The sequence below is a fragment of the Gallus gallus genome, chromosome 3 (genome assembly GCF_016699485.2).
Source record: "Gallus gallus isolate bGalGal1 chromosome 3, bGalGal1.mat.broiler.GRCg7b, whole genome shotgun sequence".
NCBI lineage: Eukaryota > Metazoa > Chordata > Aves > Galliformes > Phasianidae > Gallus > Gallus gallus.
The window spans coordinates 81,320,046-81,346,062 of NC_052534.1; the positions used below are offsets into that span (position 1 = coordinate 81,320,046).

The 26,017-nt window shown below is 38.8% G+C and overlaps 1 protein-coding gene across 3 annotated transcripts in view; it reads right to left on the reverse strand.

The window, feature by feature from the left end:
• The window catches only part of KCNQ5 (potassium voltage-gated channel subfamily Q member 5), a 263,525-nt gene that overhangs the window by 77,161 nt on the left and 160,347 nt on the right, over positions 1-26,017 (reverse strand). For all 3 annotated transcript variants that reach the window (XM_040697580.2, XM_025148953.3, XM_015284764.4), the window contains exon 2: positions 5,179-5,269. In XM_040697580.2, the coding sequence (XP_040553514.1) occupies positions 5,179-5,269 (91 nt within the window). The remainder of the gene's footprint in view (positions 1-5,178; positions 5,270-26,017) is intronic.

Sequence of the window (26,017 nt, forward strand, 5' to 3'; positions counted from 1 at the left end):
ACCTTATCATTTACATGATAAAAATAGGAGGAAGACTATGGAAGAGCGGTTGCACAAGGAATTATGCTCATTTGTCTTTGAAGGAAGTCCTGGACAGTTGGTTTGGTTCTTTCGCACAATTGTGTTGATCCATCTAAAATGAGATGTGCTCTTCTCTCCTCAAAGAATTAGACTACTGTTAATCCGAATCATAGCACTTCATCAGTAACATCTAATCCTCCCCCATTTTCCACTCTTAATCTCAAATTGTGAGTGTTCTCCTAGAGAAAGTGGCCCCTTGAATGGCTGGCTAGAAGACCCTTTTTGCAATAATGGCAGTCCTTTTTTCGGAACACATTCTCTGCCTTTGACGAAATGCTAGTCCTCTGTGCTAGGAAACAAAAGGAGTCAGAAAGTGACTGTTATTAGTATCAGTATCTTCTCTACTGACTTTATGCACGTGGCTATAAAATGTGATGGACAAGGTAAGATAACTGACACCTCTTACATAGGAACAGGAATATATATAAGAAATCTACAGTGTACCCTAAGCACTGTTGACAACAGATTTTCCAGGTACCTTCATAGTTTGTATGTGATGCCATGTTACTTTGTTATGTAATCATTTTGATTGTTATTTTCACTCTTACCATAGCTACAGTGTGTGTCTATTTGCTTTAGAGGTTTGTTGGTTGGTTTGGAATGCCAACACTACCATCTCTTCTGTTCTCTCTTCAAGTCTCGTGGTCTTTATCCCACTGTCATGAGATGATTCAAGTTGTGGGACAACTGATCCAAATGATGTGAGTAGAGCATTATCCACCATTTTTTAAAATCTGTTCTGCCTAGCCTTAAAATTTTGTAGCTATCATTTGTATGATTACATTCTGGTGGATGGATTCACTCTTCAAGACCAAAGACAAATTGAATATGCACTTGCTTGCTACAGAGCAGCTATATGCTATGTTTTTTAATCATCCTCTTTCCACATTTCATTTATGGGGAAATATCAGAAGAGAAAAATTTTAGGAAGAGCTTACTTGCTAGAAGCACTCACTAGAGTTTCCTTTTGGATCCATGTAAGTGACCACAGTAAGCATAGAAGCTAGCTTCATCTACTATACACTGTCTGCTTTTATGTTTCTGGGAGTTATTACTGACTGAAGAACATGTTCCCAGAGTACATTTTCAGAGGCCCTTATTTTGTAGAACTATGTAGTTTTCCATCCCAGTCCTTTTCAAAGAAAAACACAAAACAGATTTGATGAAACCAATTCTACAGAAATTCAGGAGTTTTGTGATTTTTTTGTCTTGATTAAGAATGAAAATTATGGAAAAAAAATGGAATTTGTTGCCACTTCAAATGAAAATGATATTGCTTTTCTACAGCTTTTTACTTTAAGCCAGAAGTTCTAAGACACTCAAAGAAGAAATGTGTAAATGCTAGGTCAAATGATACATCTAATTTGATACAAGTCCCTTCCCGACTTCTGATTTGCCAACTATCTATGGGTCAACTCATATTTTCTTGAACAGGCAGCAAACAAATAGAAGTGAACAAGTCATTTGCATAGCTTTAGCTGAAAATGATCTTAAAATACAGAAAGTTTGGTCATGAGAGTGAATGCCCTCTGATTCCAGTTATTTTTCTTCTTGGCTGCCTTCCCCAAAAGATTTGATTTTGCCTTCCCAGCCTAAGTTTTACTTCCCTTGTGTTTACCATTTGATAAAGTGCCAGGAAATGTACTTGCAGGAGATCAGCAATACACCAAAGATTACTTTCTTGCTGTGTTAGTTGGATTCTTCAGCTGCTTGTGGCTTTTTTTGATGTTGAAGTAGATTTTCTTCTACTGTCTGTCTGGGATATATCACTACTGCAGCTTGAGTGTCAGAAGTTATGTGTGCAGATGAGGCTAAAGAATAATTATAATTGTAGGTACAAGGAGTTTTATCTGATGCTCCCCATCTGGTTAGGCTTATTATTTCTGAAAGCAAATCTAACCAAATTCATTACTGATGCAGTAACAGTTCATATAATTTATATATCTGGAGGACTTTCATTTTAAACATAAAACTCAAATATTGAGTGCATTTCCCCTGACAGGCTCCCTGATAAGCAGAGGGTGCCTAGGAATCCAGCAGTGCTTTTTCAGATGCTGGAAATGAAGCCCTGGTCGGGTGCAGCCTGACACAGTGTGGCAGCTTTGTGCTGGCCCTGGGAGCAGGACTTGGGATTTTCTGCAGTCCAGATGAGTCCATTAACCACTGCTGACACTCAGAAGCCCTCAGCTAATACTTCTTTCCTAAACAATTATTTACTTTGAGCTACTACAGAACTATTGAACTCTGTTGTATTTTTTCTGAGAGAGCGTTTAAGATACAGTGATTCGGAGCTGTGTTCTCTGCTCCCCTGTAAGGTGAGGCTCAGGGAGACAGACAGATAGATAGATAAATGGAATGACTGACTGCAGAATCTTCTCGGCTCCTCTGGCCTTTCTGGGAAGGAGAAAAAGGTTTGCTTACCTCATTTATACTTCCCTTTTAACCTTCCCATGTAATTGCTAATAGCTGCAATATGTCAGAAGTCACAGGAGCTGGTGCAGGCAGCAGCTCAGGTATTAAGTTGAAGAAACATTACATTAACTTTTTAGCCAATTAACATGGCTCTAGGGGGTACCATCTGGAATAAATCTGTGAAGCAAACAGTTCACAGAAACCCAGCAGGCAGCTCTACAGATTGTTGTACTGTACTTCATTAGAAAATAAACATCCATGTTCCATCTCGAGCACGAAACAAAATGGTATTAAAGCAGATCTCTGTCAGTTAATACAACTGTCTGCACTAAACGATACACTTGTAGGAATTGTGTGAATCACTGTAAGTAAAAGGTTGTGGAAACTCTAGTGACTAATTATTTGTTGGCACAGCCAAAACAATCCTTCCTGAGTTAAGGCAGAACTGCATTATTTTCTTATTTCGTGTTTGCAGTAACTTGCTTTGATAACATTACTAATATCAGTTAATGATTCAGTATGCCGAGAAGGAGCAAATCACGCACCAATAAACTGGAATAAACCAGTTAGTTTTAGCCTGCTTCTGGAATTTCATACTTTGCTGTGTTTATATTTTTCTCCATTAGAGACCCACAGCAGGAGCCATAAAATTTGTCATCGCTAGATTTATTCCTGCCAAGGGTTTGTTGAACACATGAGGCTACAGCACAGAAATGCTGGACCAAGCTACTAAAGCTTTGATGCTTCAAGTATTAACTATCCATGCTCTTCCTCCTTACAGTCGTTTCTGTGTTGGAAGGATGGCAGAAAAACATTAAGTCAGAATTGCTGAGGTGAGCAAAGCCCATCTTCAAGACCATGGAAGCAGGAAGCCTCACAGTTTCCCTTCTCAAGTCCCAAGCAGCCTATCCCTGCTGATGGACACTGCTACAAGGACTCTGCAAGGACTGGGATATGGGCTAATGGAGCTCACACTCCTCAACCTGTCCATGGGAGCAAACCCAGAGCTTCACAGAGCTCTTCCACAGTCAAACTCCCAGGCACGCCACAGCAAACCACAGGCAACATGCGTATCAGCCAGCTGAGGAACTGGCAGTAAGCATACCAGCACAACCAACGAGTGTGTGACTCATGGGAAATGCATATTTTATGTCAGAACAAATGGCTTTTCTGCAAGCAATTTGCATAAGTATAGAGGGAAACAAATTACCTGTCACAAAATTACTTTCTATCAGAAATTGGGTGTTTTCAGACAAACCAATTTTTCCTGTTTTATGTACCAGAAAATCTTAGCAATTGGTGTAATAATTGCAATAATACAGTTACAGAGCATTCAAACAAACTTCCATTTGCAAAGTGTTGTTCAACTGCACAAGAAATGGAAGTAGATATTAGTAAAGAATTAAATTCGATCACTTTCAGCTTTTAAATCATTAAACCACTTTAATGGTTTAAATATTATATAAATAATAATAAATTATTATAAATTATATTATATTAAATATTATAATAATATATAAACATTATAAGATGTTATATAATTAAAATAAAAAATATTGTAAAATATAAATATATTAAATATTATAATAAAATATAAAATAATGTTTAATAAACATTAAACCACTTTCAGCTGGTTTAATGCCACCTGACATTTTATCCAGAAACAAGGATAACATGGCTGGGAAGTAGAATGCCACATTAAGCATGGTTCTCCCTAACAAGCCCTGCTAAGAAGCGGTATGGTCAGATGGAGCAGAACACCACGCTTCTGCATCTAGCCAAGTACAGTCATTTCATTCAGGTATACTGATGTTGTAGCACATTGTGCTCTGGAGGCATACCACACACTGCAATTATATTTATCAGACTGCTCATGTTGCAATTAATTGGGAAGCTGTTCTGAAGACCAGTGCTTTCAGATATATACAGCGATGACAATTGATACGTTGGCATTTGTCAACAGTTACTTCACCTCAGGCATTAACTAACAAGCCACAGTCTTCTGTATGCATGGAACTGAAATATCAATGGTAACTCCAGGTATACAGTCATATTTTAATGACCACTATCACTTATCCCCATGTCATCACTTGCAAAACTAAACAGCCTATCAAGAAGCAGATGAATAAAGCATCTATACAATATGTGAAAAATGCTAAGCAGTTTTCAGGATTAAAGCCATTTATACATAGCTCAGAAGGGAAAAAGGAGAAAGAATTAGAATACAAAATCATGTACTATGAAAAAATAATGAAGGTACCACATCCTACTGCTGCAACTGCCACTACAATGTCAGTAGCTACCAGCAGCTACCAGAAATTGGTATCCAAGATAAAACAATTTCCTATTTTAAGTGCCTCAATACATACAGACCTTGTAAGTGGCAGCAGCAACAGTATGAAAGGTCCTTCCTGCTCAGTCAATACCAAACTGCAGCAGAAAAAGTATCAGTAATAAAACACAGCAGTTCTCAAGTAAAGAAGAGGATGTAAGGTGACACTTACATACACTCTGACTTGGTTTTTAAAGAAAAAGTTGGTGGAACCGTCTATTTTATTATTATGCCATCATTCTGATGAAAAGTATGGTTTCTTAAAGCATTTAGGAATTCCATGATGAAGGAGAGAATACGAATGTATATAAAAGTATTTGTAAAGATGTCTGTTAATTAGAAGCTTCACTTACCAAAATGAAGAGACAACCAGAGGCAAGTTTTGTGTGTTCAGGAATAGTGGAAAACACGGACAAAATCAAGCAACCAAACACAAGGAGAAAACTGAAAAAGAAAGAATATTAGCAATTAATATTTTTCAGAACCCTGATCCAGCATCTATATTCTTATCCACCAACATTACTAAAGACTATCAATTAACAGTTCTCACTAACAGAAATGAATTCAATTACTGCTTGGTTAAATAAAGACATTCAAATAGCCTCCTTATAATTCTACAGACTTCTGTGCAGCACTGATAGAATTAATGGAAAAAAACCCCATATGTATGAAGATCTCGGTGAGCTGACCCAACATACACAGATGCTACTTTTGATATCAGTTCTGTACATTTATCCAGTCCAGCCCCTCTTAGTGGCTCAAAAGAAAGCTTATCAATGGGAGAGTCCTCTCCCCAGTCCGACAGATCATTTCTCCCACAGTAGACCACAGATGTGGGCAATATGAGGTTATCAAAGTCCTGAAGTCCATATTGCATCTAACTGCTATGTCTCTTCCCATATTAATCAACTTCCTTCTGAGCAACAGACCTTAATAAACTATCAGAAGCTCAAAGGCAGCTGGGCTGTGGTACCACTGCCCTAAGAGACTAGGCTCCATTCTAGGAACAAACTCAGTATCAATGGAAGGAGTTAAAACGTAGGAGTGAATCAAGAGGGTCTTACAGAAGTCATGCAGTCACAACTGGGAAAACACGACTGCAATTTTTAGCTTGAATGAACTTGCGCATTTCATGGTACTGACAAATACATGCAGATGAAACAAAGCAACGACATACTGCCAAATCTCTATGCAAGGAAAATGCAAATACTCAGTATCACTGTACAAATTCTTGTGAATCCTGCGCCTGTTTATCACAGCAGAGAGCATGCATATAGCATATAGTGTTCACGGACATGGGCCGGAAGAATTGGTATTACCCCAAGGCCTATAATGTGGATGATAGAGAATACTTTTTCCTATAGGGCTGCTTTGCCAATAGCAACGCTACTGTGGTGGTGAAAAACTGTTGTCTGTGGAATGGATCAGAAGAGAATTTCACTTCATCCACAGTACCATGGACTGACTAAGCAGCACATTCACTGATTAATCATCTGTTGTGTAAAGTGGCGTATATTCTACATCGTAAGTTCTAGCACTCGTACTGTTTTTTGCAAGTAACTACAAGTTTCATAGAATCAGATAACTGATAGTTGTCAGTCATGCTCAGTAATCAATCAACCACAAATACCAGGCCTTTGATTTCCATCTGAATTGCTGGGACTCTTGCTAGACTCTTATTCTAACCCAATATTAATGCAGGCATGTACCTGGAAGGAACAAAGAATGGCTCCTTCCTGATACAAAAGTGATGAAATCTCTTCCAGAGACAAAGCACAAAAAATACTATTTGATGCAGATGGGGCATACACTCTTCAATGGGATGAGTTTCCATTAACCTACACAATCATTCCGAAAACACAGCAGCTTTCAGAAAAGCACTGGGGTGTGTGGGGTGTTTCTGGTGGCAAGCTCACTCAGCAGCATGGTGATCAGGAGCTGCAGCTCAAGACACACGGGAGAGGCTGAGCAGAGCTGTGTTTGCCCAGCCTGAAGAAGGAAGGGAGGCTGAGACCTGCTGTTGTCAACTATCTATTCCTGGTTACACGGAATGCAGAGAGGACATTATTTGCATGAAGAAAAACTATCATTAGTTATAAGAAAAAAAAAAAATCACAATGAGAAGGTGCAGCACTGAAAAAGTTGCTCAGCAAGGCTGTGCAATCTGTGCCCCTGGAGATTTTCAGAATGGAGCTGGAAAAAGCCTTCCTCTGACTTGGAAATTATCTGCTGTGAGAAGGAGCATGGGCTATACAACCTGAGAGGCCCTTTCAAACCTAAATTATTCTTTTATTCAAATTACTGGCTACAGACATCATTATTATTGCATCTGCTAGAATTGTTCTTCCCCTTATAACGCACCGACCTCCCAATATGGCAGGAGCACTGTAATGCATCCAGTACATCAGACAAAAATGTTAAGTATTTTTCTTTGGAATTTCTATTAGAAAATGTGACGCACAATGCAATAATACATTGGTGGCATATCTAGTAGCACATCACTTAACTGCTGGGATGAAGTTTCACTCTGAAAATCAAGCCCGATAGGATCTCGTGGATAAGCTCTATCAAGAGCTGTAAATAAAATATGATAAGCAGTAGGGTAATAATGGTCACATACCATTGACAAATCTATCTTCCAGTCTAAAGAAAGAGATCAGCAGATATATGCTTAAAGATTTCATGAAAGACTGGTCCAATTGATAAAAATTCACCATGTGAGTGACTTTGTTCCCCCTCCCCCCCATCTTTTTTCAAAGGAAAATCTCCCAGAACACTGATGGTAGTTTTAGCTACTGCAGTCTTCACATACAAACCCCCTATAATTACATCCTACCGACATAGTCACAAATGCGGTTTCTCCTAGTTATAGCCTGCATGGAGGGCAAAATAAAATTAAGAAGTGACTAAGAATTTACAGTAAAAGACTGTCATTTCCTTTTGCTGGCTTTCCTCAGTTCTGAATCAGTTAAAATTTTATTTTCTTGTATTCTTTGCTCTTATGTATTAAAAATTGCTCTTGTTTAGTTGTATTCCAGTAATACCAACTAAATTTGAGGCCCCGTTGCACTGGGTCTTGTCCAAGCACATAATGCAAGTTTTCACTTGGAAGAAATCTCATGCAGCAAAATTATGGAAAACAGACACAGTAGGAAAAGAAGAAAGTTTGTTGTTTCCATATCACAGCTGGAGACCACAGCACAGAAAAGGTAGGGGACTCTCCTGAGGCTGTGTGGAAGTTTTCAGTAGAACTGTGGGGTGGACCTGAACCTTTTAAGTCCCAGCCCAGTCCTGCAGTCACAAAACCATCCTCCACGAACCCAGCACATGTGATGAACTGCCACTGTCCCTCAGCGCTGTGGTTTAGAAGATCAGTGTCGGCAAAATGTAAATTCATGACATGGCGGAAAAGTGAGTCAAGAGTGGGAACCAGCACAGTTAAGCAGCATATTAATCAAAACAAAAGTAAATACTCAGGAAAGCCAGGTGCACAGTTTAGATTAGCACCTGGTAGATGCAGGTCTGCCGATTATCCAAGAAAAGCAGATACAGTCCCCAGAGTAATATGTCAGAATGGTCCTGGAAAGATATTTTTCCAAACCTCATAACCTTTTGTTCTCATTTTTTTCACAGAAGCTCTACAAGAAATGAACCATTGTTATTAATTATTATTAAAGAACAAAAGAAAAACGTCTGCATTTATCCACTTGCTTAAATCCTGCCCCCCTATCCTTCATTCCTTCCTTCAACGCTGAACACTTTTTTCCCTTCAATTCAGCATTTTATGTCTAAAATGAGACTGTAAGCACTTTGGGTGAGGAGAGAAACCGAGTCCTGTTAGCTTTGCCAAACTAAAAGTATACTTTCAGGTGCTGTAAAACACAACACTAGCAAAAAGAGGAAAAAATCAAGTGTTCTGGAATATTTTCTGTAATATATTTACTGCTGACCTGCTTTCCTTCCTTCAAAGTAAAGCAATAATTGGAAACAACTTTCAAGCTTTCTAATTTAGTCTGTTTACTCAAACCATGGAAGGAAAGCTGCTCAATTTTCCACAGCAAGAGCTGAAGACATGGAGAACACAGCAATGCTTTTTACCTGGCTGTCCAGTAAAAACAAAACCCAAAGGTCTGAGAGCGTGGTGGTCAAAGTGTATCAGAAACTGTTTTTCCAGGGATGAATGAAGGGCAGAGGTTTGTATTAAACCCTGGATAGTCATCCCACATCCCCTTAACAGAAGAAAAATAATTCTTGAGTGACAGCATTTGAACTGTGTGCCATGATACGTGCAATACAAGAGGATGCTGCTGTAGGTATGGAGCAGCGCAAAGTAAAACACAAAGCGATTATATTTGGCCTCTAGTGGTTCAATCTGGATCATATATTTGTTCAAGCTGAAAAAAACAGATGGTCTTTCCTCATGCATTTACTATCAGACAGTAAAACATATGCCTTAGGCAGCAAGTTCCCATAAAATTATTCAAGCACTGCCATAGTCATGTATTTTATCAAAAGCAGATCCTTTCATCTTCTTCTCCAGCTTCTGAAAGCATACACTAATTGGAGAAAAGCCAATTTACGAAAGATAATATAACTCAGAAGCTTTGATATTTATTCAATCTGCCTCTCATAAACTTTTCTTACTGGTTAATTAGGAACTACCAATTCTCCATTTATTTAATTTTCAACAGAGTTTTACTATAGTTTGTGATTTAAGAGATGTTCATATGGCAGAGGATGTTCAGCCTAAAAGAAATTACTAAAACATTACTCAGGGAACATCGTAAGCATAAAAAAAACACTCAGTGAAGATCTCAAAAAGCTATTTTGCTACACTATTTACTGCTAGAATTCAAATAATCAAAAGTCAAACATCTGAAAACAGTTTTATGACCTCTTCTGTAAATAATAAAAGCGTATCGCTGTTAAAGTGACATAATTAAGTAATTAGACCACCAGAGTTATGTTCCAGTATTACTTATGATCTAATTTAACACCCAAAAGAGCAAAGGCATTCAGCATTATGACCAAGAATTGTTTGTAAATCACTAGCAGTGCGACTGTCTTGGATTTTGTATGGAAAGTTTTAAAGATCTTTCTAACCTTACTTGTGACCAAAACAGCTCTTACTTTTCATAGAATCATAGAATGGCCTGGGTTGAAAAGGACCTCAAAGATGAACCAGTTTCAACCCCCCTGTTATGTGCAGGGTTGCCAACCACTAGACCAGGCTGCCCAGAGCCACATCCCGCCTGGCCCTGAATGCCTCCAGGGATGGGGTAGCCACAACCTCCTTGGGCAACCTGTTCCAGTGTGTCACCACCCTCTGTGTGAAAAACTTCCTCCTAATATCCAACCTACAGTTTAAAACCGTTCCCCCTTGTCCTATTACCATCACCCATTACTCTTCCTGTTTATACACCTCCTTCAAGTACTGGGAGGCCACAATGAGGTCTCCCCGGAGCCTTCTCTTCTCCAAGCTGAACAAGCCCAGTTCCCTCAGCCTTTCTTCACAGGAGAGGTGCTCCAGCCCTCTGATCATCTTAGTGGCCCTCCTCTGGACCTGCTCCAAGAGCTGCACGTCCTTCCTGTATTGGAGGCCCCAGGCCTGGATGCAGTACTCCAGATGGGGCCTCACAAGAGCCGAGTAAAGGGGCACAATCACCTCCCTCTCCCTGCTGGTCACCCCTTTTTTAACGCAGCCCAGAACACAGTTGGCTTTCCGGGCTGCAAGTGCACACTGCTGGCTCATGTCCAGCTTCTTGTCCACCAGGACCCCCAAGTCCTTCTCCGCAGGGCTGCTCTCAAGAGGTTCTCCTCCCAGTCTGTATAAATACCTGGGATTACCAATAATAATAATAAATACCTTCCTTCCAATATATTGACTGTATACACTGTATACTATATCCTCCTGGTACAAAGCCAAGACTAAGGTAACTGTTTGCAAATTTACAGAATATTTTTTGCATTCACAAGGTTTGAGCCTACAAGATCTAGCAGAGCTCCCCAGGACTAATTCCTTCTGAGAATCAGAATCAGCAGGAGCCAAGAGTTTCCTTAGCAGTGAGCACTGCTTTGAAATGATTTTTTAATGCATAAATGCATAAAATCCATGTGAAACATTAGGTAACTAAACATCCTGAAGATTTTACTGAATGTATAACACCAACAGATCTGTTTGGGGTTCAGATAAGCGTACAACACCCAGAGAAAATTCAAGAAAGGAAGGAAGGAAGCAGGCCATCATTCATAGTACTGTTTTACTTCCCTTGGGACTATTAGCTTTGGTGAACAGTTCTCATAAAAAGCTGTGACAGATATCTGGTGAGCGGGTTGCTCTGCACAAGGTCCCTGCAATGGCTAGATCTTGTTGGCACTCTCTCTTGATGTCTGGGAAAGGCTTCAGCATGCCTTGGAGCTGACTAGAACAGAGAATTTCCTGGACTACATGTTACATCTATACACACAGATGTAACATGCAAAGCACCGAACTCCCAAAGAGGTGAAAACACACATGCTGTTAGACTGGGAGCTTGTGCACCATGCTGCATCCTGGAGCAAACATGCATGCTCAAGACGTGAAGGTAGACTGAAATCTGGCAGATGCCCTGAGCCTTAGTGTCCCCCCTGGTATCTCTGAGTCAGTTTTGGAGGTGGATGGAACTGACCTCTCCAGTGGGATACCAAAAGACACTGGAGCACTTTTCTAGCTTCAGGAAGAACTGAAAGTGAAAACATCAGCTAGCACAGGCTTGAGGAAGATATTTACGCAGGTCCTGTGGTATCTCCCTTAAAAAGTAATCTTTTCAACATTTCTATAAAACAGATAATGCACTGCTGACATGGTGGAAAAGAATACAGTTTAACAGTTTTGATAGTGCGAGCCATGTGGATTAGATTTTCCATCATTTATAGTTTCAACGTGACTTGTTTATGCAAGAAAATGAGATATGACAAAGGTTATTACAATTTGTTAAAAATGTTTGACAAAAGCCACATGGAGAATAAGCGCTCTCCTATAGAAGAGATCTCATAAATTTCTCTCGTAAGCTTTCTTTAAAATGACTTGCACTTCAGCCTTTTCTTCAAGTGGAAGAGTGGGAAACTGTAACGGCTTGACATTGTGCTGTCTTCTACCCTGGAGCTAACGCAGCAACCCTGTCTACGGAGAGGTGGAGTATGAAGACTTTATAGGCTTAAGATGGGAAAATAAATTTGATAGAAAATTTTAAAAACAATTTTTGAGATTAAAAAATGCAGTTGTAGCAAAGCCATCTTTTTGCATTTTCTCTCTTCTGACTGTTGCTTTTCCAGAAATACAACAATTTGAGCTGAATTTCATGTTTTAGCTTTTTGAGGAACTGAACCTGCACTTCATCAACTGCTTTGGAAAGATGAGTTTTGTCAGGATCTGACGAATAAATATTATTTAAACACTATTTTATTTTCCATTCCTTTCTGCAATCTTTATTGATTCTAAAAATTAGTCATCAGAATAGTTAATTAGATATGAAGGTGTTTAAATTTGCAGTGACAAAAAGTGGTGTTTACCTAAGTTGATCTTTTTCTGTCATATTTTATGGGAAAAAATGAACTGTGTCTTCTAAATGATTGTATTTGCCTTACAATAACAAAGCACTCAAAAGGCTATAACAGGTGATGTAACTAAAAGCAAATGAAAACCTCAAATTCCTACAAGACACCAATCAAAGTGTCACCAAAGACACATTAGATAAGCTGTTTCATCACATACAAAAAACAAAACCTCAAGGTATGCTTCTCCAGGGACCTATAAGGCAGGCATCTTTCCTCCTTGAGCAAGCATGCTGGTTAAAGCAAAACAAAGGGTTTGAAGAGCTTAAACCTCAGAGATATACTTATGACATAGATAATTTCCAAGAAGTAAATCTTTTCATTGGCTTCTGCAGGACATGTTTTTGAGACAAAAGTAAACATAATTTGCATCAAACCAAATGGCTTCATTTGAAACTGTTGTCTCATTTTACACCTAGCAAACTTTTCCAGAAGTAAGTTGTCTTCTTCCAGATTTTAACTACTTTAAAGCCTGAGGAAGCAATGCTGATTTGCACCCAGAATTTGTTTCCACATACAAATGCCACAATTCTATAGAAAGTAACAAAACTCTCCTATCTCACTCATAGAGTAGATCTAATTGTAGACCAAAATTTTCAAATAAGTATTCTTAGTTTGCTGAACAAAATCTGTATTTAGACTACTTTGTAATATTTTTTTGTTTTATTTTGCACCAAATAGCCTTAATGCCCAATGACAAGTCTGGTAGTAGCAGCTCATCTAGCAACATTTGCTTCAGGTATTTTCCAAGGAAAATAAATCAAAATAATAATAGAACATGTACTGCATTTACCACTTTGCATTGGTTGCTGCTTTCAGATTTTTTACTTGTAATTTTTTTTACAATAAATACAAAAATAAGGTTTATTAGAATGCAATGTAGAAAATTAATAAAATTACAGTAGGAAGCTGGAAAGATGAAATTCACTACATAATCCACTCTATAAAACCATTTTTTTCCATTGCTGTCTATTTATTCCGACTTTGTCCACAACCTATAAGAGAAATACTCAAATAACCTTTTTCTATTGAAATGTTTATTAACAGACTGTTAATAAACAGACAGACTCTTGTCTCCTGCTACCCCCCCTCCCGCCCCAAAAATAAAAAACCCTTAATACAAGAAATTATAAGAAATGTGTGCTACTAATCACCATTGTAGTCAGCTTTAAAATCAGCTTTGTAGGTCCTCAGAATTTAATACAGAAACACTATCACTACCATACGTTTATTTTTTTGAAGAGAGAAAAATCAACAGACAAGATGAGCTTCAACACTGTTCTGTATTTTGTATGCAGCAAGTAAGAGCCTTACGTTTGTTCAATGTTGGGAGTGTGGTTTTGGCTCCACAGGAACTAAGACATGATTGATTGTAATGGGGCCAGCCACCACTCACCTTCATTATCTAATCGCCCATCAGTGGCCAGCACTGCCATGACTTTGGCAGCTAACACTGAGTAGAAACCACAACGCGTTGGAAAAAAATGCCCATCTAACGTAGCCCCTAGAGTTAATCCCTCTCAGTGTGACTTAACTAGACTCCTAATAAATCATAGTGTGCCAAGGAATGGCACTGTTACCCCCGATGGCTCCTGACTGTCTACATCATTAAATTGTGAGGCCTACCACCAGACTCCTTTGGGCTTGGGTCAATGCTTTCCAAAACAATTTCTGTGCATGATCTGGGATTTAGCATGTATCTGGATGAAATTATTCTCTGGTCTTGCTATGCATCTTTTACTACAGACAAGATACTTCTGTATGTCAATCAAATGTATCAAAAAGTCATTGCAATGCCTAAGCCCTCACTCAAATGCTCCCAAATGAACATATTAAAATACGAATTGTGATATTTTGATTGATGAGAATACACCACCATTGTTTTGCATTTTAAATAAAAGTAAAGACAAGCAGGTAAAGTCTACTGAATATGAAACCACGCAAATTCAGTTGTCTTCTTCGTATACTTTAATACAATGCTTGCAATTGAACTAAGTGCAAGACTTAAGATTTAAAAAATTAGCCCATCACGACTATGGTATGTTAATAATGCAGGCAAAGCCCATAGATCCATAGTGTGCTTTCACCTAAAATATTCTATCCTATTGAAAAACTATTGTTCGGTAACCAATCACTTCATTTTTCCTACCCTTTTTCACTAGTATATTTTATACTGTGAATTTTACTCTGGTTTTATATTTATTTTTCATTACAGTACAGTCAATAATATTGAGAATTAAAGGAGTTCTTCAGTAGAAAGGACCGATTAAATATAGTCATGGAAAAATATCACCGCAGTACATAACTAAAAGAAACCCTGTCATATCCCACAAGAAGATTGCCTCTTAGCAATCACTGGATACCTCTACAGCTTTTGTTATTCCAGACATGAAAAAAGTAGTACCCACAATGAACAAAGCAGTACCAACAAATTCTCCAATAATAGCTTCCTAGACTGCAAAACAACACAGTTATTCTGGCTGCAACCTTCACTTTCATTATACAGACAGCAAGTCTACGGGATATTTAGTTTTGTATGGGGATTCCAATTTATTTGCTGTCACTAAATGCTATTAAGTCCCATATGTTACCATGATACTGAATAAATCACACTTTTTTTTTTTTTTTTTTTTTTTTTAAGGGCAAAGTATTTTAGGAAGAAGCATAAGATTTTCTGAGAGTAACTAATGTGTATTTTACCATGCTTCACTAAGCCTCAACCTGAGATGGCTGTGGGAGGAACAGCACAAAATGTTTTAAAATTGCAAGTACCAGTTGATTCGATTGCTTTATGATGCCTTCATTTGGCAGACTGATTAAGAAAGGAACAATTTATCACCTTTTTAAAGTACTTTTTAAAGTACTGAAATACAGAATAATATTTTCAAACACTCCATTCATGAGAATGAGGATGCAAAAAAAGTTCCGAACAAACAGCATACAAGGGTGACAGAACTTCAGAAATGATAAGAGTAACAACAGTATTTAGAAGATTACTTTATAGCCACAACATCTCTCACCAATATCACCATTAGAAAGAAAATCCTGCTAATTTCCTGAAGTTCTCTTTCAGTAGTAAACCAGGATATAAATGGAACACGGAATATTTTTCCAACACAGTGCCTTGTTAATATTAAACTTACTTCTAAAAATCAATCATCGCACTTCTGCTGAAGGGCGTTCAGCTTTACATCACAGCATTAGTCTTGTCTCCCTTAAACTAAATAAATCCTCTGCTTTCTGGAATCTGAAGAGCCCTTTCTTGTTAGGCAGAAGTACTTACAGAATAGGGCCTGACAGCAGATGCATTTCAGATTGCAAAGGAAGAATTCCATTTTGAAGGGTTCTAATGATCATAGAATCATAGAATGGCCTGGGTTGAAAAGGACCTCAAAGATGACCCAGTTTCAACCCCCCTGCTATGTGCAGGGTCACCAACCACTAGACCAGGCTGCTCAGAGCCACATCCAGCCTGGCCTTGAATGCCTCCAGGGATGGGGCATCCACAACCTCCTTGGGCAACCTGTTCCAGTGCATCACCACCCAAATGCTGATGGCATATTCCTGGTTTTAATGTATATATCCCCCCCCTCCATAAAATGACATCAGCACAAAGTCTCAAACTTGGGGAGTTGTTCACCTGTTTCCTTGCACACTTGAGCAGACGTGCCCTTTGTTAAGCACTAGATAGGTGAGTGCAGCAAGCAGCATGTGGCTTTGTATCACACACTTCTTTGAGAGCAGACCAGCTCTCACAGTGGCCTAAAGCAAGATGCAACACAGTTCTCAAAATGAGGCATTATTCTTTGTGACTACCTCCAGTCAAAGCCCAATCACATTTCTCATTTTCCCCTGTTTTTCAGGGGCTTTTATCTCATAACCGCCGCAATTGGAAAGAGGGCCACCTGATTCCTTCTGTGCCTCAAACAAGACGCTTTCAAATCCCCACATCACACCACGGAGTGCCCCCGAAGCACTGCCCGCAGCAGGGTGGGACTGAGGCACCTCTGTGCCCGCAGCAGCCCGTGCGTCATGCGGTGTTTGTGAGGAAGTTGGCCCCGCTCACATGAGCAGCGTCCTCGTGCCAGCGGTATGCTTATACACTGCTTTGGCAACAATAATATTTCTGTTCCAATAATGAGTTATTTCATTAAATGCTGAGCTGCAAAGGTTCTGAAACCACTATTATGCTTATGCAGAACATTAAATACATAAAGTGCATTTAACCTATTTTCCACATGGGGAAAAAGTTGCCCCTTGAACTCCTTAAACGCATTAAAACTGCTGTTTGAAACAACACACAAAGGTGTTTTTACTTTTCAGCATTTTATCATACATTGGTTTACTCTCTTTGCCAAAATCATCATGCTCAAAAATTAGTGTGAAGCAGGTTTGTATTTTTAAGACGGATTACAGGCACAGAAATAACTTTGCGTGGATTTTACTTCAGCAGATCAGTTTCCTGCCTTTTCACAGATGCTGATCCTGCAAACCCTTACAGAGATTAATCAGAGATGACTTGTGTGTACATGCTTCCAGGCACTGACCATATGCTTCAGCTTTGGAGAAGAAGCCCTGGAGATCCTTTCATTAACCACACCATTAAAATCAGCTTTCTGCAGCTTCAGTATACAAAGTACTCTCCTTCACCAGCGGCATGGAAAGTCCTACTGAATGGACTCTCCTGCAACTTCCCAGTATGAATTTCTATAAGCTGAATGTCAAGATGAGAGGGTAACAGGAGGACACAACGGATGGGACACAACAGCCCTATTCCTTGTGGTACCAAAGGGGATGTTTGCTCCCAGCAATCTCACTATCAGGACACTGGCTCAGGTGACCCTGTCTCCTCTCAGAAATGCAGAACATGCTGCCAGATTTAGAATGGGATAGCAGAGGGCACAAACACCCTTTGAAGAAGGTCGCACAATATAAAAAAAGAGAAAGGTTCAGCAAGCAAAACTAATTTTTTTGATAGACAAACGTATACTAGGATTTTGGCTCAGTCTGAATCCACTTATCAAGTTTCCTGAGCAATTAGGAGACAGGTAGGTTTGCATCTCTGCTGGAAGGAGAAAAACAGTGCTCTCACTGCAAGGGAGGTGCTGTCAGCTGGTGTATCTCAGGTAAGAGTGAATTCAAGCTGGGCAAATGCCAAGGGGCCACCTCTGCTGCCTCTTTATGGTTCTCACCTCCAGCATTTTGCAGTCTTTGGTGTAGTTCTTTCACACAACTTCATCAAGAGACACAGTAGTGTTGTATCTGGAAATTACCAATAGTTAACAGAGATACAGGATATTTTGGCCTCCTAGAATTCATACAGTTTCTCATTAATGCTGATCCTGGAGGTCTCTTCTGATCTAAGCCACTCTATGATTCTACAATTCTATGATTAAAAATCAGTACCAGCTAGACAACAGAGTCTATCAGAGTCTAAAATGTTTAACCATCCTTAACATGCTTTATCAAGTGAAGTTTGTGAGAGTTGAGAATGGATCCTAGGTTTTCCTGCCTTTTCCTTGGCTAGCAATGGCTTAAAATGTACACGGGACCAAAACAGAGCAGTCATCCAGCCAGGAACTGCTCTCAGTTGAGACACGCCAGCTGACTCCTACCTCCCTCCTAGCAGTGGGAGTACTGTTTTTCTCCTTCCAGCAGAGATACATGTCTGCCTGTCTCCGAATTGCTCAGGAAACTTGACAAGTGAAAGACTGGATTCAGGGCCAGCCAACAACGTACTATATATTCATCTATTAAAAAAACCAAACAAGTTCTGTTAGCTGAACCCTATTATTTTTTTTTCCTCACATATTTTGTGACCTGTTAGGAACATGCAGATTTAAAGAACAAGCTCTTAGCAGGCTGATTCAACTGAAAAGTCATGTAACAGTATCCATACAGCATTATGAGAGTACAAAGACGAAAAAGTAACACAATCAATTCTTCAAAGCAACAGAAACCCCCTTCAACCTAATAAGATCACTTAGTCAAACTTTGCTATGAACTGTATTGGATACATAGTATTGCCATATGCTTATAGCTGTATCAAGCTCAGACAATTGAGGCAAACAACTAACAGAGGCATTTTCTCTTGAAAGCATCATATTCATCTCTAACTATAATAAAGTTACATTCAGTTCTTTCACCAAGGGAATTCATAAAAATCACAGACACGTGTAGGTTGGAAGGAGTCTTCAGCAGTTATCTTGTTCAACTCCTTGCTGAAAGTGTGTTCAATTGCATCCATTTGCTCCAGGCAGTGTCCAATCCAGCTGTGAACATCTGCAAGAAAGGAGCCTACGCAGCCCCTCTGGGCACTCTGATACAGTGCCTGACTGCTCGCATTTAACAATTTTTTTCTTAACATCAGGTTGCTATTTCCACCTTAGAAGCACTGAGTACCACATTACTCCTCAGTGTATAACAACCCAATTTAATTTTGGTTTTCAGATTAGTGGACTGCATCAAAGGATCTACTAGACAAAGAATGAGTAGGCTTTATGACCCACATGACTGGGTGGGAGTCCTGGTCTGCATCTTGGCCCTCCTACTGCTAATCTTCAATAGCTGCCACCTACTTATTCTCATGACCTCACTTTGTATGTTTTGGTTGAAGACCAGTAAAACTAACATTGAATTACTGAAGTCTGATAGCAAGGCCTCCAGAATAATATCACGGTTCTCTGTTGTATGCTCATTATCTACATCACTGTTTTTGGTTCTCTTTGCTTTTATTTTGCCTGTTATTTTTCCTGCAGTGCAGGCAAGAACAAAGCTGAACCCTGTTTTTAGACTATGATGATAGATGTGGTTTACTTGGTATGGAACTCGACCTATTTGTTCATTCGCTCCTTTTAGTTTGTAAGAGGGTTTTATTTTAAAGTACTGAGAATGGAAAAAAACCATCAAACCTGGGGCACTGAAGCAACAAACAGCATGCATATTAATGGTATATTTATATAAGTGAATATCTTTTACCCAGCAGTAGAGGATTTTGAAGTTATTAACTGGCATTTTCCAAAGCAGAAGCCATGGGTAGCTTCTGAGGGGCAGACATGCTCAGGAGTCCCAGCATGTCTCATGACTCAAGCTCGTCATTGATGCCCAGGCACAGATTCAGATGACCAGTAGTAAAGCATGTTTTTAAGTATTTATTGTGATTTGCATTTATCACCTCTTTACCAGGCTTTGTTTTGTTTCTCCCAAATATTTTTCTTGCTGAGGCTCTGGTCCAGAATGTCATACAATGAACTCATCTAATTGGCTTTTTGGGGGGTTTACATAGAATTGCAATTCATCATGCGATACTTACAGGATCTATTTGAATCATAGAATGGTTTGGGTTGGAAGGGACCTTTAAGACCATGTAGTTCCAACCCCCTGCTATAGGTAGGGACACCTCCCTCTAGACCAGGTTGGTGAAAGTCCCATCCAGCCTGGCCTTGAATGCTTCCAGGAAGGGTGCATCCACAATGTCATTGGGCACTTCAAACAAAGAAGGCCACTTCAGCCAGAATCCTGAAATGCATATAAATCCAGCAGAGACTGTCATGCTTTTGTAAGGACTTAAAGAGAATTACTTTTAAGCATGAATATTTGCATGTTTCTTAGAGCTGATGACCGTTGACAATCATGATATATAACTTAGCTTGGCTTCTGCATGGCACTGACCATCCCACACTTCAGGAGGCTGAATTTTGTTCCCCAGTATGTTTATAAGAAACAAAAGGCAGGCATCTAAGAAAGCTTTCTCTGCACTATTTGAGATATCTGCCTTGCATGCTTCTAATGTTTTGTTCCTAACTGCTGTCACAGCCCTTTGCTTCGGAGGGAAGATATGAGGGGAGACTCAATTTTACTGATTTTGCTCCACAGACAAAAAGAAAAGAGTCCGAGTCATCTCACTTTCATGCTGTCAACCGAAGCATTTAAACCCGAGTTTTACTCCTAACCACCTCATTGACAAAATGATAGTATTATCAAAGCTTCTTCTGAAGAAATCAATTTCATAACAGCAGGAAAAAATAAAAAGAGAATGTCTTTAGACAGAAAACACTTAGAAAGACTGAAGGTAAAATAACAATTTTGATTTGCTCCTGTATTTTCAGTTTTGCATTCTTATTATAGTCTGTTGCCTCAGGAAGCCTGTGGCTGGTTGAATGTGCATCAGCACAAGCAACAGTTAAATGAAACACCTCAAAGTTTCTTCAAACAGAATAAATATTTCAGAATATCCCCACAGATGTGAAAGGTGGTGCACAACCAACAGGTTCAGGGGCTTCTGAGCCACAGGCTGTGGACCTGGACAGACTCCGCTGCTATTAGGTTGCCTAATAACAGCTCTGCAGTTTCACATGTATTTTTAGCATGCATACACAAACCATAAACGACTTACAAGATTTAAGTATGTGCTGTATGAAGCTTTATCTTTTCATTTGTTTGCACAAACCTATTATTTAACAATCACCCTGCTGCCACCTCTGTTTGATATGGTAAGAGGCAGTTAATCACCATTCCTGTTCACCTGCCCTGTTCAAATCATGACTTTATAAATCCTTATTATATGTGCGTATTGAATAAACTCTTCTGCAGCATCTAAGGAAGATACAGGGAGAAGTGACTCTAATTTCTCAATTCTAATCCAATGACCACTGAACCCAGCCTATGTCAGGCCAAGCAGACTGCCAGCATTAATGAACGCTGGTGTCTAGTTTTTGTGACTCATAGGGGGGTGATGTGTCTGGAATAATCTCCAGCTGTCTGCTTCTGTAGCTTCATGATCAGTTTCGTTGACTGGAGACAGTTTAGACGATGAGGCCTAATGTTTTTAGCTTGCAGATAGCACGTAATATTTACCATTTGCCCTGTGAAGAACATGAAATATTATAAGATTAAGGGGCAGTACCAATAGAAAATGTATTTGCAATATGCCTGATAAGAGGAGTTTGGTAGGAAAATATCTTTTATAAATTTATAAATTCTTATTATCCCAGTTACTAACTATGTCTCCTATCAGACACATGGAGAAAAATAAGGGCAAAAACCCAATCTTTGCAAGGGCGTTGAAAATATCCAATGAATTAAGTTGCTTAATTGGGTAATATACTGCAAAATTTGTCCATGATATTGAAAACAGTGAAACAGTGTGAGACTCATAACACACATAGTAAAACACCTTCAGCTTTTCAGTCTCTGGAAAAATCAAGTCGCAGCTACCAACTTCATTGACTCCTGCTCTCCCTGGGGTCAGCACAAACTGCTTTTGCATGTGAGAAGACTCAAGTTGGACCATAGGTGACTACTGCACAAATGCAAACAGCTTGCTTTTAAAACATTCTTCTCTGCATTTTGAATGTATGTGATAGATTTAAACAACATCATAAATGTAAACTGTACTTGAGAAAACCGTAACCACGCAGCTGGTAGAGTCCATAAAGATAAAAGAAATGTTTCCATAACATTTAATTTCAAGCTGACATTTATATAACAAAACCATGGTAAAGCTATGTTTAGCTGAAGTTGTTTGCATATTTTGCATCAGTATCACCAAAGACTCTGTCCCTCATTTATATAGTTACCACATTTTGGTAACCGCATTTATATAGCAGAGGCAACAGCTACCACAAAAGGAAAACAGAAAACCAGAGTTTGTAATGTTTGGATAAACAAGCCATCAGCTCTGGCATTGCAACTCATCAACAACTGGATGCATTCACTTCTGACTGAAGCAATTACCCTGTTTTCAGTAATGGAGACAGACATCACAGTTCACACCAAGTTCTTGAACATTTAACTGTGAAATTGCCCCAGTCAATATGATTTAGTTTCTCAGACCGAAACACTGTATTTTTCTTTCACCTCTCTTATCCTGAAAGTGTCACAGGAAATGGCCAACCTTTCAGGCTCACACCAATTCATTCTTCTGACTTCTTTTCCTTGTCAAGCAAAAGGCCATAGAAATATTTCCCCAGTTCCACTGGGTTAGTGAAGAATGAGACTTAAAATAAGCACACCCATTTCTGATTGCCAGTGCAATACAAAAAGGATTAATGTGAAGCTTTTCCCAGATAACAACTGCAAAGAGATGCAGAAACATGAATGAACACAAATTTAGGGTGACATCTCATCTCTAATAGAATGAATAAAGTTTTTGGCATTGGTATTAATACAGTAAAGGTTTCCTGAAAGAAGATCAGCGCCCTTTTTTTAACAAATCTGGCATTTGAGAAACATATTCACGCCAGTAAGCCATAGCAAAGATGGCCTTTGCTGAACTTAAAGTCATAAAGACGAGATGAGACCACAGAATATGTTAGCCCACCAACTTTAGCTTTAAACTAGCTAGCCTGAGTTCTAAGTGCAGCCAAAACAGCACAGAGGTTAGCTCAGGCTAGCTGCCCAATAATTTACCCAGAACTTCCAGACAGGCTGAGTAGTTCATGCTTGAATTCTAGCCTGGCACAGTTACGCTACTATCATTACCCAGTCTGACTGCAGAGAAACTAGCCCGTGAGCGTTCACAAAAGCTCCTGCTGACTTCAACAGAGATTCTCAGGTATAAGAAAACAATTTCCAATATAGAACAATATCCGAATACACTCTGCAAAGAGTCCGCTGCAGAAGACACATACTTCACTGTCACATCTACAATGAAATTCTTTGTAAACTTTAAAAAAATTGAGTTAAAAAAAATGTTTTTAATAAATGCTATGGAAACGTATCAAAATTTCAGTGAAAGAGGAACTCAAGAAATGTTGCATACAACGATAAGCAAAGCTTTGTAGTAACCATTAGGTTACAAGACATCACTAGTAGGCAATTTGCATTGACTGGCAGAATATGGAGAAGTTATTTCTTACTGCTGTTAGTCCTCGCAAGTCTATAAAAAGAAATTAAACCAAAAGAAATGAAAGATTATTCAATATGCACTTTCATGCTCAATGAGTAAATGTCTCAGAAAGATGGTGAGGATGTTTCAGCCAGCACTTCTAAATGTCTCCCACATTCTATTAGCATTCCTACTACTGTCCTTTAAATGACATTGTAGACAGCAATAAATACAGCATAGCCCTAACCAGCTCTTTTTATGAAGGGAACCTACTTAGTACAATTTCCAGTTGCTCTTGAGAAGCCCCTAGCATTTGAAAGAAGTATTTCTGTATACACGGGCCTGCAATCCAAGACAAACCCTGAAGTCCTTCCATGAAGAACTGCATGCCAACCTGAAGAGCCAAGTCTGAAATTAAAAAAGAGCTTTCTCTTGTGATGGCTGCAAAAGATGTAAATATGTAGCTATGACGTTATTAAAAAATTCCTCATATTTCACAACTTTTGTGGTCTTCTTTCAAACCCTAAGTAACTTGATATTTTTCTTTCTCGCCCTGAAAGACATGATTTAGGTGCTTCAAAAAATGATGTTATGAAAGAAAATATGGTCTGACTACAGTCAAATAAGCGAATAATACACCTGTAAATACTGTGTGATATAAGTACTGATATAATACTGATACTGGTTAAAACGAAGAGGCTGTGACTCATAAGAACGACTGAAGTGGAAAGTATAGCTTAAAAGATCTTCTTGCTAAAATATGCATTTTATAGTACTAAAGGAAAGGAACCAGACTTCAAGTGGTAAACCGTTGGAAGCATTTTTGAGTGTTTCTGGAAAGTGTTCTATGGGCAGGTAGGTGGTGAGGTCTTGGATGGAGTAGCACAAATCTGGATAAGACATAAACATTCAATCACAGTCCTAAAACATTTCAGGACACCAAATCCATGTTTTCTCCAGTTCATTTTCTATGTTGCAGGTTGCCATCCAACCTATCAAGAGTGTGGGTGAGGGACTATTGGTTTCACTTGCCAGGAGCTCCCACAAAGGAGACACTCAATGCTGCTGAGTTGGAGGTGGAGTGTTGGGAATAGTGCCATGGTTACTGAGCCCCGCGTGGGCTGTCAAAAAGATGAGCTTCATTTTTCACTTTAAAAACCTTGACAAATCAAAATACTGAAAGTCTTTAGGTCATTTTCTTGTTAAGACAGTCTTGGAAAGAAACTGAAAGAAACAAAGGGTAACATATGTAGGATGGCCCTGGTATGAATGAATGGCATTGTTTATTGGCACGTGGAATGCATACATTAAAAACTAATTCATTAAATGATTGCTGATATTCTTACATAATATTGTATATAACAACAACAAAAAAACAAAAACAAAACAGAAGCTATTTTCTTCAAGTATTGCAAGTGATAATAAAATGCTTTTACATGTTGTGCATCCTAAGAATATATTTGATGGGAAATGAGGAAGGTATGACTTTGGTCCAAAAGATAAACGCAAGATGAGAGTGGATGGCTCCTAAGGAGAAGATTGTAAAGATACTTAGCATGAATGCAGTGAGATTCTGCATGTGAGGAACATGATGGGTGCTGATCATAACTTTTTTTTTTTTTCTAGGATGTGTGGGTGTAACTATTCCTGTCAAGAGGGCCAAGAGCCAAGGTTAGATGACAGCAGGAGCACTCACCAATGGTCCACAGCAAAGTGAACAACCAGCTAGATGTAAGTAATCAAGTGTGATGGATTCAGAGCAAAAAAAGTAGTAGAGGGACAAATCAATATCTGCTATTATTTTGCTCTTTGTCACATAAGCATACTTATTTATTTCATTCTAAGAAAATAGAGTTAAGAGGTTCTGTTATATATTGGTATTCTTTCATGTGCAAAGGACTCAATTGTTTGGACTGTGTTTCTATTTACTAGTGATATACCTCGTGGATATGTTATGTTGAAGCTATTGAGAAAGTCTCACAGACTAAGTAACAGCTTTTACTGTACTTTGGAATAAAAGCAAAGTAGCTTTAAATGACTTGAAAGTTATAAAAAGAAAAAAAAACAACAAAAAGAAAGGCAAGATAGATTGTGGAACAATAGCCTGTTAAAATAACCTAGTCTAATTTTTATAGCTACTCAAGCGCTCAAAACATAGCCAAATTTCCATGATGTTACTGACTTAATGCCTTTGAAGACTCATGCCAAAAGACTTCTCATATCTGAACAAAGAAAACAAAAGTGGATCTTTTCCATGCGTTAAATACAAATCCTAAGTTAACAGGATCCAGATAAAAAGGTAATAACAACTGACAAGATTAATAAACTACATGAGCACGCACACTGCATTGGCAGCAGGTTTCCATCAGCTTGAATCCTCAGGCTTGCCCTTCACTTTTAAGCTCCATGTAGTTGTATTAAACAGATGTCAGATGCAATTTTACTGCACTAGTGGAGCCAAGCAACCAGGCTATCCTTTGTGCTAAGCCTTTTTGAAAAAAATGGTACTTTTTATTAGGATGCATTTTGTGGCACAGTTGTTGTTTCAGATGCAGGTCAGCAGAACAGCAACTAGACAAAAATAATTTCCTCCACCCACTTGGGTGACAATACCAGCCTTTTAAAACAAAGATCCAGGGATCCTGTGTGAGAAAATGTCTGGAAAAATATACCTAGAAAACCTGAAGAATGTGATGAGATCAGAGTTCCACTATTATAACACACTTCCTGTGCTTCCATTAAAAAAAAAAAACAAAAAACAACCACAAACA